This window comes from Triticum aestivum, chromosome 4D, assembly GCF_018294505.1.
Source record: "Triticum aestivum cultivar Chinese Spring chromosome 4D, IWGSC CS RefSeq v2.1, whole genome shotgun sequence".
NCBI lineage: Eukaryota > Viridiplantae > Streptophyta > Magnoliopsida > Poales > Poaceae > Triticum > Triticum aestivum.
Window position 1 is genome coordinate 4,439,347 of NC_057805.1, and position 17,592 is coordinate 4,456,938.

At 47.2% G+C, this 17,592-nt stretch overlaps 1 protein-coding gene across 1 annotated transcript in view; it reads right to left on the reverse strand.

Moving 5' to 3' along the window:
- Nucleotides 1-15,115: 15,115 nt before the first annotated feature.
- Nucleotides 15,116-17,592, reverse strand: part of LOC123095593 (histidine-containing phosphotransfer protein 2) — a 4,519-nt gene continuing 2,042 nt past the window's right edge. Inside the window, exons 4-6 of the mRNA XM_044517111.1 lie at nucleotides 16,557-16,625; nucleotides 15,747-15,819; nucleotides 15,116-15,356 (exon numbers count right to left, since the gene is read on the reverse strand). Of these exons, the coding sequence (XP_044373046.1) occupies nucleotides 15,321-15,356; nucleotides 15,747-15,819; nucleotides 16,557-16,625 (178 nt within the window). The 3' untranslated portion in view covers nucleotides 15,116-15,320. The remainder of the gene's footprint in view (nucleotides 15,357-15,746; nucleotides 15,820-16,556; nucleotides 16,626-17,592) is intronic.

Below are 17,592 nucleotides of genomic sequence, written 5' to 3' on the forward strand. Positions count from 1 at the left end.
AATGATCAGCTGGTCTGTAGACCTGAATAACCACTAGCTCACGGAGCGAAGCGCGAATGCGAAAATGTGCAGCGATGAAGAAAGTACCAACATCCCAAGTGATAATTTCATACGCAGCACGGCTTAAACCCAGCAGCGTACCACCCGAGTGCCCAACTGCGGGTGCAAAATGCCACTCGAATCGTTCCAACGGGTCTATAGCTAGCAGTTCATGGAAGCGGAAATTTGTCTTAATAGTTTCCTGGAGACCTATGATGTCCACGTCCTCTTGCGCATATATTCTTTAAGTTGGGTACGCCGCCCCGCGTGGCCAAAACCACGGATATTCCAAAAAAGAGCACGCATCTAAATGACACGATTACGGAGCCGGACACCCCTAGAGGTGACCGCTTTCGCCACGCGCCTCACCTTGCCCCTGCAAGGCGAGGGAGAGGTGGCAACCCCCGTTGCCTGGCCCCCCTCATCGGGCACAGAGATGACAGCGGAGGCCCCTCCCTCGGGGCCCCCGGTCCTCTGTTTGGCACGCGCTGCAGCAGCAGCCGCAAGCTCTGCCTGCGCCGTCTCCTTGGCGCGCACAAGAGAGATCAACTCGCGATCCCCACCCACACAGGAGGGATCCACACCACTCGCCGCTAACACCTCAAGCAGATGATCATCCGAAAAGGAATCTAAAACCATGAAACGGGGAGGTGGATTACCTGAGATCTCCATCTTCTTCTGAGCTTGAAGAAGTTGCGCTCGCTGCAGAGAAGGCATGTTGCCCTTGGCCCCCTTGGAGCGCGAGCTCATGCGAACCGGCGCCGCTGGCACCGTCTTGGTGCGCTTGGCCTTGGAGCTTCGCGCCATCATGGAGGCCTCTTGCAGCAGCGGGTCGACGGATGCGGGAGCAGTCGGGGCCGCCAGCGCCATGACGGACTGTCGTGGAGATTGTATCGCATGCACATTAAGAAGACACACTTGCCATCACGTACCACACGAGTTCTTGTAGGAATAAGTCCAAGAGTAGTTGGGGCATCATCAAGGATGACTTCATGAAAGTGATTGCCTCTTTCGGCCGCGTGCGCAACGACAACCTTCACTGGCTCAACTCCATGAATGTGGTTCTTTTACCTAAGAAGGATGGTGCCGAGATAATCACCTGCTACCGCTACCATCCTATATCAGCTTGATTCATGCGGTGGCGAAAATTATTGTGAAAATCATTGCCACTAGACTTGCCGGTCGGGCCAGCACACGCTCGTCTTGCATGCCCAAAGTGCTTTTATCAAAATGAGAAACATTCATGATAACTTCACGTATGTGCGGAGCATTGTGCAACGGATGCACAAATGCAAGACGCCGGTCCTGCTTTTTAAGCTCGACATCCGGAAGGCCTTTGACTCCGTGAGGCGGGAGTACCTCCTTGACCTCCTTTGGTGAAGGGGCTTCACAAGCATTTTCCAGGATTGGGTCTTTGCCCTGCTTTACACATCCTCTTCCCGCATTCTACTGAACGGCATTGCCGGCAGCCCTATTATTCACCATCGTGGCCTCAGGCAGGGTGACCCACTGTCTCCCCTGCTGTTTGTCATCGCCATTGACCCTCTTTAGAGAATGCTTCAAGTGGCAATTACAAAAGAGTTGTTCCATAAAATTCGGGGCCGCGCAGCTTCCCTTCGCACCTCCCTATATGTGGATGATGTGTGGTCTTTATGGCTCCCATCAAAGTCGACATCGACAATCTCTCTTGCATCTTGCGCCTCTTTGCGGATGTTATGGATGTGTGCACCAACTTAAGCAAGAACTCCATGGTGCCCATCCAGAGTGGCAATGTCAACCCTCCACTCAAGCTACAAAATCTGCGGGCTGCCCAGCCTCCTTCCCCATCAAGTACTTGGGTCTCCCGCTCTCTGTGTGGCAGCTAAAGCAAGTTGATTTCCAGTTCCTTGGAGACAAGGCCGCGTCCAAGCTGGTCACCTAGGACAGCCAGAACATTACCGTTATCGGGAGGATGACACTTCAGGACCCTGCTTTGTGTCCTGCCATCCACCCTTCGTAACGTCAACAAGTTGGAGAGAGCCTTCCTTTGGGCAGGGGCGGATAATACAACCGGTGCTAAATGCAAGGTTAACTGAGAGACCGTATGCAAACCTCTTGCGTATGGGGGATCGATCGTATGCAAACCTCTTGCACTTGAGATGGCTCTCGTATGAGTGGAAGGAGTTGGCAAAGATGTGGGTTGGCCCTTGCAACCCATGCGACCAAAAGTACTACGACATGTTCTACACTCCTTCATGACCATTACCGTTGGAAACAGAGCACGCGCATCCTTCTGGGATGCTCCCTGGCTGGAAGATCGAAACCCAAAGACATCGTGCCCCTCATCTATGATGCATTGGCGAGGAAAAATGGAAGATTAGGGAGGCGCTTGCTGAGAATGTGTGGATCTCTAGAATCAAGAGGACTGCTACCTTCTCGATCGTTCACCTCAGACAGTTCATTCAGATATGGCCTATGGGCAAGCATTCAGGACTTCCAGTTGTGCGAGGACATGGATGATGAAATTGTATGGAAGGACACCGATAGTGGAACCACACCATGATATCCATTTTTCGGCTCATGTTTGTTCTAAGACTTGTATGACTTGCATTGTAGTTGTCCTTCACGACCAGTCGAGCGGAGCTGGCGAGATGTCTCTAAAGGACATCATGGACAAGCTCAGTGAGCTATACCAATTTACTAAGTCATCCAGAGGAGGTCTTCCGGGATCTATGACCGAGGAAAAACTTGATGGAGATGAACTAGGGTTTGAGAGGAGATGGTGCTGGTGAAGATGTTGATGGAGATTGACCCTCCCTCGATGAGAGGATCGATGGTGATGACGATGGCGATGATTTCCCCTCCCAGAGGGATGTTTCCCCGGCAGAACATCTCCACTGGAGCCCTAGATTGGTTCTGCCCAGGTTCCACCTCAAGACGGCGGCGCTTCGTCCCGAAAGCTTCTTTTTGATTTTTTTTTCAGGATGTATAGCCAAAGATGGGCACCGGAGGCCTGCCAGGGGGCCCACAAGGTCGGGGGCGCGCCCGGGGGTAGGGATGTCCGCAAGACGACAAAGTGTTCCTTGCAGAGATATAACATTGCCGTGGCAGGAATAACGACAAATTCGTGTCTAACGACACAACTAAACTCAGCTGTTATACTTGAGTGTATACGACAACCACAAACGACGCCGTGCCGACACACCTGAGGAGTATCCTAAATAAACCAGAAAAACTACCATTGGCGTTACACATAATATATAGAAAATGATTAATACCAGAAATCTTTACAACGCGACAAATTATACCTCGATCGGAAGCCATATATTTTCCGTTGGCATGAATACCGGTATTTCCTTTAAAAGAAGCACTGGTAGATTCGGCAATTCTACTTAATTATGGCTACACGACAACGCAGACACCATGAACGGCATGCCCATGACAATCACGTCTGAATCACATGATATGGATGCAACAGAGATACAATCATATATAAAACAGTTAAAACTGAGCAGGGAAAGAAAGCATTCATCATCATTATACCTGTAGCTGCTGTTGGAGTAAACCACGTTACGTGCGTGGTGTGTGTGGCATGTGTGTGCCCGTGGTGGTAGTACTAGGCCTATAGCAGCGGATGTGGAGTTGCATGTGTTGGCTAGTCAGTTTAGTACGTGCAGGCTAGCTGCATGCAGGCTTGGCCGGGTCTTGTGGAGGAGCATCAAGACGTGGGTTAAGTCATGTGGATCATGCGAGGGAAGCCCGTTGTGGAGTTCACGCGTGCGTGCGCGTAAGTCGCTGGAATGGGTTGCTCAGCCGTTGGGTTAGCTGGGCTATAAGACTGCCATGTAATCCGTTGTGCTCTAGTTGGGCCGCGTGTAGCCATGTAGCCACTGTAAGGAAGAAAAGAATTGGGGCGTTCGTGCGCCCGTGGCGGCGTTCGTGCGCCGGCCGGAAAACCTTGTGTCGACTGTTCTTCTTCTTCCACCTCCGTTCGAATGAGAGGAGAGGTAGTTAGAGGGCTGCGGTTCCAACAGCTGCTCCCCTTGAGCTGACGCACCAGGACGTCCACCATGTCGTAGTCCACCACAGGTTGGTTCCTGTGAATCGCAAAGCAGAGAAGACAAGATGGATGAGTACCCGATCGAGCGAGCCGAGATAATTGAAGCAGAGGAAGAGAGGAGGGATTGGGGGCGGACAGCAGGCCGGCGATGTCGTTGAGGATCCTCTTGGTTTCTTTGATGAAGAGGTTGATCATCTCAGCGACGTAGCCCGAGGCTGTGGTCTCATTCTTCCCCATCGACTGCAGTTGCTGGAAATTATCGTCCAGCATGCCCTAGATGAATCACATGATGCGAAGGCAAAGATATACTAGTCAGCCAGCCGCCGGAACAACCACACGGCCTAGGTGTACATGTGATGGGACGACGAGGGGATGCACTCACCGTGGTGAACATGGATGTGACAAGGTTGTCTAGCCGGGCCTTGAGCGCGGCAGCCGCCATTGTTGAGGATGTGCTGGGGTGGATGACCTGCTGATGCGAAGATGTAGTGGTGGTGGCGGAGTAGCCAGGGGATGGAAACCTTTATGTGGCCGGACGCACGAGACTCTCCCGCAAAAGCGTTTGGAGGCGAGTGCTACGTTTGGCGGTGAATGGAGCTACAGGTTGAGGATGGCAGCTGCAGCCAGATAGTCTGGAGATGACTGAGGAACGGTGGAAGCCCACGGCTTCACGTCGAGAAGGAACTCGCACGCCGAGCAGTAGAGGGTCTGGGCGAGCTTGTGGTCCGCCTTCGCCGCCTGGAAGCGTTCGGCGGTGCCCTCTTTGCCAGCCTCCAGCGCCTCATTCGCGCCGTGGTGCGCGATCTCCACCTCGTGGAGGTTCTTCGTCGCCAGCCAGAGTGCCTCGGAGCTCTTTGAAGTGCTTCCACACACAGTTGCCGCTGCTGCTGGAGAGGGCGCCGTGGTTTCATGCCTGCGCCGAGCGCCCAGCTCGACGGCAGGCCGACTGGAGCTACCAGACTCCGCGTCGTGTCGGCCGAGTTTGCGCGGCAGCGGCGGCCCCCACGTCCGCAACCTTCTCCCGACAAGATCCACGCTTGAGAGGGAAAAACTGTCTGGATGCGCTCGCCGGAGCTAAGAAAAGAAGATGGTGAAGGGGAAGTGGACTGCGCGGAGGGGCGCGGATCTATCCGACACGGGAACCTTAAAACACCCCCATCCCCACACATATAACGGTGGAAGCGGCAGTTTGCGGGCCGCTCGTATATTTTTTACTGGCCGGTGCAAATATACCACTTCTGTTCCGGCCCGAAAAAGCCTGGAAACGCTAAATTGGCCGAAAATATATGGGCGGGCGGTGGGATAGAGTATCTGCTAGAGATGCTCTAACTCACGCACTACTAGAGAAAACTTTATTAGTGGCGCTGGTTTTTTTACATACCAGTAGCGCGCGGGCACCCGCGTTACTGCTAGGGTGCTACAGCTATTATTTAATAATATCGCATTTCTAAACAGGCGCTGCAACTAAAATACTTAGTAGTAGCGCCTCTTTCTCTACCAATGCTACTACTATCATCACATAGTAGTAGCGCCCTATTTTCTCCCCACGCTACAACTAGGTAAATAGAAATTAAAAATAATAAAAAGAAGTCAGATGCAATATTCATGGAAATCAAGACAAGTCCAGTGCAAATAAACTAAGTTCACATAACCATCTCACAAACATTAACGACGATACCACATTTAATATAACCACACAATCTCACAAACTCATATATAGTAGTCAACAATGCATGGATAGATCATAGTTGATAAGTCTACTAGGTAGTCATACTAGCATATATATGGTTCAGCAGCCACACGCATGCATATGTAGTTCTAGATGAAATCGATGATGATCATCATCCTCAAGCCTGGGCGGTGGGTGTTCTTGATAGTAATTAGGATTGCCTATCCAACATCAAGATTCTTGCCGACGAGGAAGCTCTTCCACCCAACCGAGTTGAAGTGTGTGCGACCGTCTGTGTCCACGCCGTACGCACAGGTGGTGACGGAGCCCCTCGTGGTAAGGCATATTCCAGCAGAGCCTTCTTCATCAGGCTTGATACCACAACTCTCAGATAGGCTCTTTGCAATTTCTGAATAAGAAAAACATATCAATTAATAAGTAGCCTTACACATTCTACACTATCAAAAGACAGTACTACATTTCTACTAAGCATGAATTCTGCTAATAACTATATATGGATTCTACACTATTAACAGTTCTTTGGATTCTACACGAAGCATATATATCATCGGATTCACTAAGCATATAGATCATCGGATTCACTAAGAATATATATCATCGGACTCTACACTAAGTATAACAATAAAGCATATATATCATCGGATTCACTAAGCATATAGATCATCGGATTCACTAAGCATATAAGATTCACTAAGCATATATCATCAGACTCTACACTAAGTATAACAATAAAGCATATAAGATTCAGTAAGCATATATATCATCGGACTCTACACTAAGTATAAAAATAAAGCATATCATCAAATTACTACAGTAAATGCAACATGCCATGATATGCCAATCAACCATGGTACTTGTCAGGCGGGTCATGAATGGCACCCCGACGAAGTCAGCACGTGGCGGAATGATGTCCCATAGATTGCACACCTCCTCCTCGCTCAACCTCATTCTTTGAGCTATGATGGCTTCATCAAGTGGGTCGTCATCATCCTCATCATCTTCATCATCTTCTGCTTTGTTGACATAAATGACGGCCAGTGCTACCTCTTGAGCATTGCGTTGGTTTTTCCTTGAAGAGGAAAGGGTGATGCAGCAAAGTAGCGTAAGTATTTCCCTCAGTTTTGAGAACCAAGGTATCAATCCAGTAGGAGGCCACGCACGAGTCCCTCGCACCTACACAAACAAATAAATCCTCACAACCAACGTGATAAGGGGTTGTCAATCCCTACACGGTCACTTACGAGAGTGAGATCTGATGGATATGATAAGATAATATTTTTGGTATTTTTGTGATAAAGATGCAAAGTAAAGAAAGTAAAATAAAAAGGGCAAAGGAAATAGCTTGTTGACAGGAGATTAATATGATGGAAAATAAACCCGGGGGCCATAGGTTTCACTAGTGGCTTCTCTCAAGAGCATAAGTATTTTACGGTGGGTGAACAAATTACTGTTGAGCAATTGACAGAATTGAGCATAGTTATGAGAATATCTAGGTATGATCATGTATATAGGCATCACGTCCGAGACAAGTAGACCGACTCCTGCCTGCATCTACTACTATTACTCCACACATCGACCGCTATCCAGCATGCATCTAGAGTATTAAGTTCATAAGAACAGAGTAACGCTTTAAGCAAGATGACATGATGTAGAGGGATAAACTCATGCAATATGATATAAACCCCATCTTGTTATCCTCGATGGCAACAATACTATACGTGCCTTGCTGCCCCTACTGTCACTGGGAAAGGACACCGCAAGATTGAACCCAAAGCTAAGCACTTCTCCCATTGCAAGAAAGATCAATCTAGTAGGTCAAACCAAACTGATAATTCGAAGAGACTTGCAAAGATAACCAATCATACATAAAGAATTCAGAAGATTCAAATATTGTTCATAGATAAACTTGATCACAAACCCACAATTCATCGGTCTCAACAAACACACCGCAAAAGAAGATTACATCGAATAGATCTCCAGGAGAGAGGGGGAGAACATTGTATTGAGATCCAAAAAGAGAGAAGAAGCCATCTAGCTAATAACTATGGACCCGAAGGTCAGAGGTAAACTACTCACACATCATCGGAGAGGCTATGGTGTTGATGTAGAAGCCCTCCGTGATCGATGCCCCCTCCGGCGGAGCTCCGGAATAGGCCCCAAGATGGGATCTCACGGGTACAGAAGGTTGCGGCAGTGGAATTAGGTTTTTGGCTCTGTATCTGGTAGTTTGGGGGTACGTAGGTATATATAGGAGGAAGGAGTACGTCGGCGGAGCAACGTGGGGCCCATGAGGGTGGAGGGCGCGCCCAGGGGGGTAGGCAGGCCCCCCTACCTCGTGGCTTCCTGGTAGCTTTCTTGACGTAGGGTCCAAGTCCTCTGGATCATGTTCGTTCCGAAAATCACGTTCCCGAAGGTTTCATTCCGTTTGGACTCCGTTTGATATTCTTTTTCTGCGAAACTCTGAAATAGGCAAAAAACAGGAATTCTGGGCTGGGCCTCCGGTTAATAGGTTAGTCCCAAAAATAATATAAAAATGTATAATAAAGCCCAATAATGTCCAAAACAGAATATAATATAGCATGGAACAATTAAAAATTATAGATACGTTGGAGACGTATCAGCCAGTTTGGGTCTTTCTGCTCTGAAGGAGAAGCTGATCAACTCACCACCGGTGATACGCATGTGGGCGATGAAACGGACCCATCCATCTCCTCCCACCTGCGTCATATTTCGTCCTTTCTCGACCTCCATAGTGTAGGGGCCCAGGAGCCTCAAAGGTCACAGAGTCTCCGGTCAGCTTGTTGAATTCCGACCTCACATTGCATGGGACGATCTGTGTACAAAAAGCAAAATGATATATACACGATGCATTATTGACAATAACACTAAAAACAAAATAGTGGTTACTAGTTTCATATAATTTATTACCGCCGCATGAAGAAAACTAGACTCGAAGTAGACGCCGTACAGCGTGCCAGTTGCAAGGCTGCTGGCGCACCTTGACTTGCACCGTCGACATGGTGGTGGTGGTGGTAGCGCCATTTGCCTAAAGCAATATGATTAAAGGATTGACGATCCAAAAAGTAAACATAAAGTTTTCAATACACATCAGGTTTTGAATAATATACACATCAGGTTCACATCATAGAGAAATACACATCAGGTTCACATGGCAAGCAAAATAACAACTAAATTGTAGTTCAGTTCAGACAATAACCTAATAGAGATCATGTAACCCAAACAGAGCCTAATAATAAGATAAATGTCATATCTACACCTACAGTGAGTGGACATAGATGGCACAAACCCATCAAATCCTAATGCTACTTAACTTAAACTTTGTGGATTTTGGCATGCTAGTACACTAATAATAATGATGAAAGTTGTCTCAATTTGATAAGATTGACGAATCAAACCAACACAACCAAAAACCAGAAGGGATCGTCGGAGCAAATGTTAAACATGACAAGGAGTTCTCTGCAGAGCTTATGAGAGGGGGTCCTCCAGGTGCATCATGTAAGGTCACAAATTCAGCTTTTGGGTTCTCTGCTAGTGACTAGTGAGTAATCCCAGGCCTTGTAGCGCAGGCAGGTGAGAACGAACACCTCATCTCCGATCCTAGAGACCATCTCTTGGAGTTCGAATCCAACGGCCTACGCACTCCTCAATATGCGTATTCTGTAGCGGTCTGCTAGTGCTAGGACCAGCACGGATTCTGTAGCACCCAATCCTGCCAAATTCTGCAAATTGAGCGCTCCTACTATGCATCCGCGAGCATTCTCAGCTATGCTACGATGGGCTTCTCCCCACTCAGCGTACGCCAACCAACATACACAGAAACAAGCACCAACCTAGCTTCAGTTCACTCCCCCTCAAGCAAAATACACTAGCAGGCCTAGAGGCGGAGCCGTCGCAGCTACTTACGGCACACCAGCGGTGATAGGGATGGGCGAATGATAAGGGAGGGGAGGGGGTGGGGGGAACGTACTGCTGGTCCGCGTCGGCCGCGGGGGCGGGCGGGGTAGAGAGGGAGCTCCTTGGCGGCGCGGAGGACCTTGAGGCGCTCACGGCGCCGTCGACGGGGGTGAGGCGGCCGGGGAGGAACCCTAACCGCGGCGGCGGCGTCGGGCGGAGGGGATCGATAATGTGGGAGTGAGGGGGTGCGGGGGCGCTCAGGCCGGTTTTCTTTTCCTCTAGTAGTAGCGCTGGGTAGAGGCCGGCGCTACTGCTAAGCCCACCAGCTGTAGCGTCCGTTCGAAACAAACGCTACAGGTAAGTGGGCTACCATTTTTGCCCTGCGGCCCAGGTAACAGCAACGCGGCCCAAGCTAACAAACGATGATGTTATTTAGTAGTAGTAGCGTGTTTTGTACCAGGCGCTACTGGTAAATACCAGTAGCGTGGGTGCTTAAACAGGCGCTACTGCTAAACTTCTATCTATAAGCATTTTCCTAGTAGTGACCAGAGGTGTTGATTGATCACGGAGACTATATCTTGCATTAAGAGAGACGGTAGGAAGTCTCGCTGAAGGTTCTACAGTAATTGGGCTGGCACATTCGTGCACAAACAATTTTAAAAAGAGTAGGAAAAGGGGAGAAGCAAGGATTAATCCCTGATCTCCAGGAAGATCGCCAGCGCCGCTAGCCAACCCACCTGCATCCCAACTGGATCCATCCCCACACGAGTGAAGGAACATGGGAAAGGGGATCCTGGCGGCTATGGGCCAATAGCCCGCACTGCCAGTGCCGCACCGGAAGACGTCGTGCAAACATGGCAATGAACCTCCACACGCCAAATCTGGTCGTCCAGATTCGGCTAAGGGCACGCCCTGATGCCCGCCACCCCTAACCCGAAATCCTAATAGATCCAAAATGCTATCCGTCGGACCCCCCTGCACCGTTACGGCTTCGTCGCCGCGAAGCTGGGGCCGCCCCAATGGAAGTGCCCCGAGTGACGTAGACGACAGCACCACATGGTTGTGTGGTCGACCAGACCCAACCACCAAGGCTACCAGCGAACTCCCGGCGACCTAGCTCCGTTGCAGGCTCGCCAAGCGCCAGATCCGTGTGAATCACGCAGCTGCCCGCCGAACGGATGCCACCATGCCGCTGCCGTGCCACCACCAGACGCACCTGCCACCGAGAGCACCCGCCGCTGAACCCCGCGTGAGCTTGGCGCTGCCACCCGAAACATCCATCCTACGTCGGCCACCCACAGGCGAGGGGGAGGGGAGGTCCCGCTACAGCCGGCATCGACTAGGCTTGGCCACTCAGCGCAGAGGGGCGAGAGGAGGGGGAGGAGGGCAGGTGGCTAGGGTTTCGTCCCCGACACTCGCGGGAGTGGCACGGGAGGGTGGATAAAAAGACTCCAATGAACATGTTTAGTGGTGGCTTACTAAGCATCATCAGCAATCAACTAGTTTAGGTAGCAGCATGAATTGGTTATCCAAGAAATTAGAGCCAGCAAATGGGAGGGGATATTACAAGCTTAGTGCCTTGTGATGTAGAGGCCGAGGTAATCCCCTTTTTCAGAAAAATAAGCTCAGTGGCGGCAAGCCAATAGCCTAGTTCTATGATGCCTACACTTACACGAGAACGGTGCTTATGTCGGACCCAATTGTCTCCTATGAACTTCGAGTTGCGCTTCTCTTATCACTTGGGCCGAGTGGGCCAGACTTGGGCTTCTCTTGAAATGCATGATGCAATAGTTCGTGTGGCATCCCCCCCCCCTAGATTTGACTTGACCCCAAACCAATGCTCGAGCGTACCATGCCTTCAGAGGAATCACGTCTTCCATGGACACCGGTGATGCGGGAAAGCTGGGACAGTGGATGAGGGCTTGCTCAACTTACTGATTTCCCCTCTCCACCGTGTGTTGATTAGGGATGGCTGCTGATGCTTGGAACCGAAGGTGGATGACGTCGAGAATCGGCAGCTCCAGCTGCACGGTAGTGGATGGCGACATAACAGCTTGTAGTTGCAGAGACATGATTGAGAGGGTGGATACGAGCTTGCTTATATACCACCACACCCATGCACTACAATACTTGAAATGGACCAAAATTGTGAAAAGCTAATTTATGGTTAGCGCGTTGTGCCACAGATAGCTAGGCATACAACCGCAACTTCAAATAAACACAATCTCGAGCAACAAATACTCTATCCGAGTGACGATAGCCTTTTCCTTCATGTGTTGTCGAGCTTGGTTCAGATATTATGGCAGGAGAGCAACCATTGTAACCATCTCCCTGGTCCAAGCCGCTAGATAAGTCACCGCCTCATCAAGGACGTTGTTAAGTCGAAAGAAGAAAGGTTTGTGCCCGTAGATGGCTTCAAATGGTGTAGATTTAAGGATGGAGTGGTATGAGGTGTTGTACCTGAATTCGGCTTAGGCGAGTCAATCAACCCATTTCTTCGGATAATTGTGAACAAAGCAACGAATGTAAAGTTCCAAGCACCGGTTGACTCGCTCTGTTGTACCATTAGTTCCAAGCACGTATTTATATCATCAGATATATTCTTGAACTGAAAATGACATGGTTTTCTTGCCGTACATTTACATCATTGGCTAATGTGCCCAAAAAAACAAATTTGAGTTGTATTTTACATTACTAGTTTTTATACACTCTTCCTGTGTTTTCTTATAGGGTTGCAGATATAAATACAAGTCTGGCACAAACTTTGCATACATGTTCCTTTTTTTACATAATACAAACACAGACGCTCATACATATGCACATACACTCAACCCTGTGAACGCATGCACACACACCCTATCCCTATGGGCACCTCTGAGAGACTAAGTCGGCACATCATCTTGAGAATGACGCCACCACCTTTGTAGTCGACAGGAACGTGTCCTTCCACTGAACGCACTTCACCAGAAGGTCTGGAATAAATCCAGCAAATGCGATCACCAGCATCAAGTTTAGGACTTGAATCCTGATGGGCTAGGGATACCACTGTTCTCCTAACCATCCAACCACGGGCTGGTTAGCATATGAATGTTCTAATATAGTGCTATGTTGATTGATAAGTGTGGCCAGGCGCAAACTAGAATGTTAAACTGGATTCGTGAATGGAGTTCATGGACCTTTGATATCCCGTGGAGCGCTAACAAAAATATGTAATGAAAAGATTCTTATGGTAGTGATGATCTTGAGATGAGCATGCTCGGTGTAGGTGATAGTGTCTATGGCGGACAACACTATCGAAGAAGGCCTTTAAGAAACCTAGTGACGATGTCCTGGACTAGGGGGTGCCAACCTAGTCATCCCATAGTCCTCAGGCTGGGCCTGAATGCCCTCATTTTCATTCGGTGGACTTCCAAAGCTACACGCCTGGACATCATCAAGATTACATCTACCAAAGACTTGGCATATACTCCAAGACATCTTCTACCGCCTCCATGTGCGCCTCTAGATTCCGACCATGTAACCCTAGATGCCCTACCTTGCGTGTATATAAGTCAGAGGTTTTAGCCCATGCAGGGGATCCAATCACAATTACATTCACCTAGCCCTAGGGCTAGATCTTTCCTTACGATCTCGAGGTAGATCACGCTTGTATATGATACATCGTCATCAATATAATCGAAGCAGGACGTAGGGTATTACCACTTCGAGAGGGCCCGGACCTAGGTAAATATTGTCTCCTTCGTCCCTGTTACCACCAATCCGAGATCCATAGCTCGGGACCCCCTACCCCGAGGTTTGCCATTTTACCACCGACAGTGGTGCTTTCTATGATTCAACACAAAGCCCCTTGGCTTATATAGATGCCGGGGGTATCTAGGGTTACACATAGGTCAGTTACATCTGAAGATAAATATTCCAAAGATTGCATTCCTCCCATGGATTATGCACCAAGTCTTCGGAGGATTCCATATTGATTCCTCCATGGTGCCTGACGAATGTAACCCACTGGTTGGCTGTTTGGGGGTCCTCGACCCAGCCCATGTCTGGGAGGCACCGTGGTTAGCACCCCCTATCCAGGACACCATCATGTGCACCGCCCTATCAGGACTGTTGCTGGTTTTCTATACCGTCAGCATCAGACGTCTTTGGGTGCCTGGTGGAGTTCAACCACAGTGGCGACATGTTGAGCTATTGTCAAAGGGTTTACGCTGCACGAGGTGTCTCCCCGTCGTCGTCACTGTCCAGCGTCTGTCGTCTTCGTAATCCTTAACGTGGGCTTCTCCCCGACCTTGGCTGGTTGTGTAATGTATGTGAGGGGCGGTGGGCAAAGGAGGAAGTGGTGACGCACTACAGCCGGATCCATGGCCACCGTGTCGCCCTCGCCTGGAGGTTGGCATCATTTGATAAATCCACTGCAAAAGTAGTGACACAACAACCACCACAACGAAGGAGAATCAGCCCAGCTCCATTTTTTCAGTGTTCATCCACTTGCTCTAGGTGGAAACGCGCCATCCACTCTTTTATGTTTGGTCCCTTTTTTACCATGTAGCGGGTTTTGACACTCGGCAAAGGGTTTGTCGAGTACCCTTTGTCAAATGTGACACTCGGCAAAGCCTTTGCCAAGTATTTTTCAGCCTTCATCTAGTACTCAGGGTACTCGACAAACAATCAGATTCCAATAGTGAATACTCACCCTCAGCCAAGGTAAAAAGTAGCGCGCTATACAAAATAGTGTTGCCCCTGAAAATATGCTATTGACGAGACATTATACACTGATAAATTTAGCGAGACAATCCTCTACAAGCTACAGCGTGCTATTAGCGACGCCGCAAAGTTCCTTTGTAGCTCAGGCTACATGGAACCTCTTATCCTCAACCCTCCAGCCTTGCTTTGAGATCCGTACTCTCCAACTAACATACAATAAGAAGATTTTTCTTTTTTGTTTCTCTAAAATGAAACAACATATGAACTTCAAACTTTGCAGATCGAACAAACACTAGAACATCAATGTGTGGAAAACCTTTCATATTTTTTGGTCTGATATAAATATACAAAATGAGATTTTGTTTGACTAAAAAAATTATTTTAAGTATTTCAAATGCATGAAAAAATCTGAAAGTTTTTTCCCAGATTGTAGTTAGAATGTATTGTTGTTCTGCAAAATTTGAAGTTTATATGTTGTGTCGTTTGAGAGAAACAAAAAAGACAAATGCGTCTGCACGAATCGCGATGCAGAAATGGATGGCAAAGATAAGGGGTACCATGTAGCCTGAGCTACAGAAAACCATAGCGGCGCTATAGCATGCTATTTTTTCCAGTGCCCTTAGCCAACAGCAAGGAGAGGCACCAGCATTCCAAAAGACGAGGAAGGCAACAACATAAAACAAAACCAAGTCACCAGCAACCAACTAGCCAATCAGGTAGAATTTACATAGAGCGGCCTTCCAACAGCGGCCCATGCATTAATTGGACATAAACAGGTATAGAGTTGAGACATACATTAACATATGACAAGAAGTCCGCCAAGGACCTCCAAAGCAAACAACCATTGAACATTGTCTACAATCTTCAAAGATACATACACCCCATCATGCCAGGGGTCACTCTACCTAGGCTGTTGCTTCAGTTATTGCCACTTTACTTAGGACTGTAGGCCTCGATTTGCTGCTCCAGCTGCATCAAAACAAGAATGATAGAATAATGGTTAAGAAAAGTCTAAGGCGCATAATGGTGCTCGGGTCAAATGGTTTCATAAATAATCCATATTGCAAGGTGGTCGATATCTTTTTCCGGTACTTAGCAAAGCTTAAGTTTAAGCTGGGAAGGAAAGAAATTCCACTTCTTTTTCTAGAGCTATCCCATACATCTAGCAAGTGTAAATTACAAAACAAAAGACATTTCAGAGACCTCAGAAACCAAACAGTATATCTAGATAAGTTTCAAACACCAACATGAATGAGAACAAGATTACTCTTTTTTATCTTAAAAGCGAGCAATCTACATAATTATATAGTAGTGTGAAGTTGTAAGTCAAAAGCAAAGATAGGCACATAAGGTGCTTACATGCATCATGGTCTGGAACTTGTTGCGCACATCATAGAACTCATTCCTCAAAAGAGTCAGCACAAAGAGGCATCTGACATAATGAAAACATACCACACTCTTAAATTTTGGAGAGATTAAGTAAACTGAACTAAAATTGTTTGAAAACTGTAACCATCTATTTGAAGAAAAATAACTCAATCCATCTTAGAATCTAGTTGTCCTATAAAAAGATGCCTAGAGTCAACAAGTTAATATACAACATCAAAGATTGGCTTATTCAGATAATAAACCAAATTCTACGAATCATGTGTTATATTAAGTGAACAAGCAGGTTAGTTCTTAAGAATATTTGATTGATATGAGCTTAATATAGTGCTGAAAAGACAAAATCAGCTGGCAGGGTTTACATACAGAATTTGAACAATGCTGTGAGTGTACAACAATTATTGTGTAACATATCTTCTATATCTAAATAGTTAGCCATCACTAACATATTTTCCTCAACATGCAAGCATGTCACCACGCCATGTAACATGCATGGAGAAAAGGTCCAGCTCAACATGCAACCATGCATAAAAAAGTTCCCAACTCAGCATGCAAATACGCATGAGAATTTCCCTCATGTTATGTTATTGATAATTAATTAAAAAATTTACAAATATACAATGATCAATCATAACAAATTATATGTATTTTCAGTTTTAGTCTCCATATTACTACTCCAAATATTCACGTTCTATACAACCAACATCATCACTAATATATTGCAAATAATTCGGCAACAACGTGTGTAGTATCATCTAGTATAAATACGAATTGAGTACTGACCCTTTGGGTTTTTCCTTATAGAACCGACGGAAGTATGTGCAGGAGACGCCCAGTTTCTTAGCACCAATGCTGATACATGCCAAAGTGAGCAAGATCAGGAAACTAGAAAAAAGAAATCTCAAACTTAATGCCATGGCATGTTGATACAAATAAGCATACTTGCGATGTCATGATAATATTCTTGAGGAGCCATTTCCTATCATCATTGGTTGTCGCAATAAAATAAATTGTTCTATAAACCATAAATTAAAAACACTAATTGCGTTACATGCAATAGCAGATCAGTAGTTCCAGAAATGTTTACGAAACGACAAAGTACTCCTAGCCGATCCATATATAGCATTGGCATGAAAACCGACATATTCTGTTGCATGAAACACAACTAAGAATTTCTCAAACTTTGTTGGCTGAATACCGATTCAATAGTACCAGAAATGTTGTCAAGACGACAAAGTTTTCCCCTTTTTAAAAATTGACAAAGTTTTCCTTGTTGAGGTATAGAGTTTTCATTGGCAGGAATACCAACAATTCTGTTACACAAAACACAACTACACTCGGGTAAGTACTTATGTGTATACGACAACCGCAATCGATACCGCACCGACGACACATTAGAATAGAAATAACAAACTAAAAAAGGTACCATTGATGTTACACGGATCATTAATACCAGGAACGCTCGCAAGACGACAAAGTATTCCTCGCCGAGCCATAACATATATTGTCGTTGGCATGGATACCGGTACTTCCGTTACACAAAACACAACTAAACTCAGCTCTTCTACTTATGCATATACAGCAACAGCAAACGACACCACGCCGACACATCCGAACAGAACGCGTGCGGACAAACCAAAAAAAAACTACCATATTCCTCGCCGAGCTATAACATTCCCATTGGCATAGAATACCAGTGCTTCCGTTACTCGAAAGGCATGAATACCGGTATTTCCGTTACTCGAAACACAACTAATTAATCTAGATCGTCTCTTCTAATCATGGCCAGTGGCGGAGACAGGGGTGCCAGCCAGGGCCC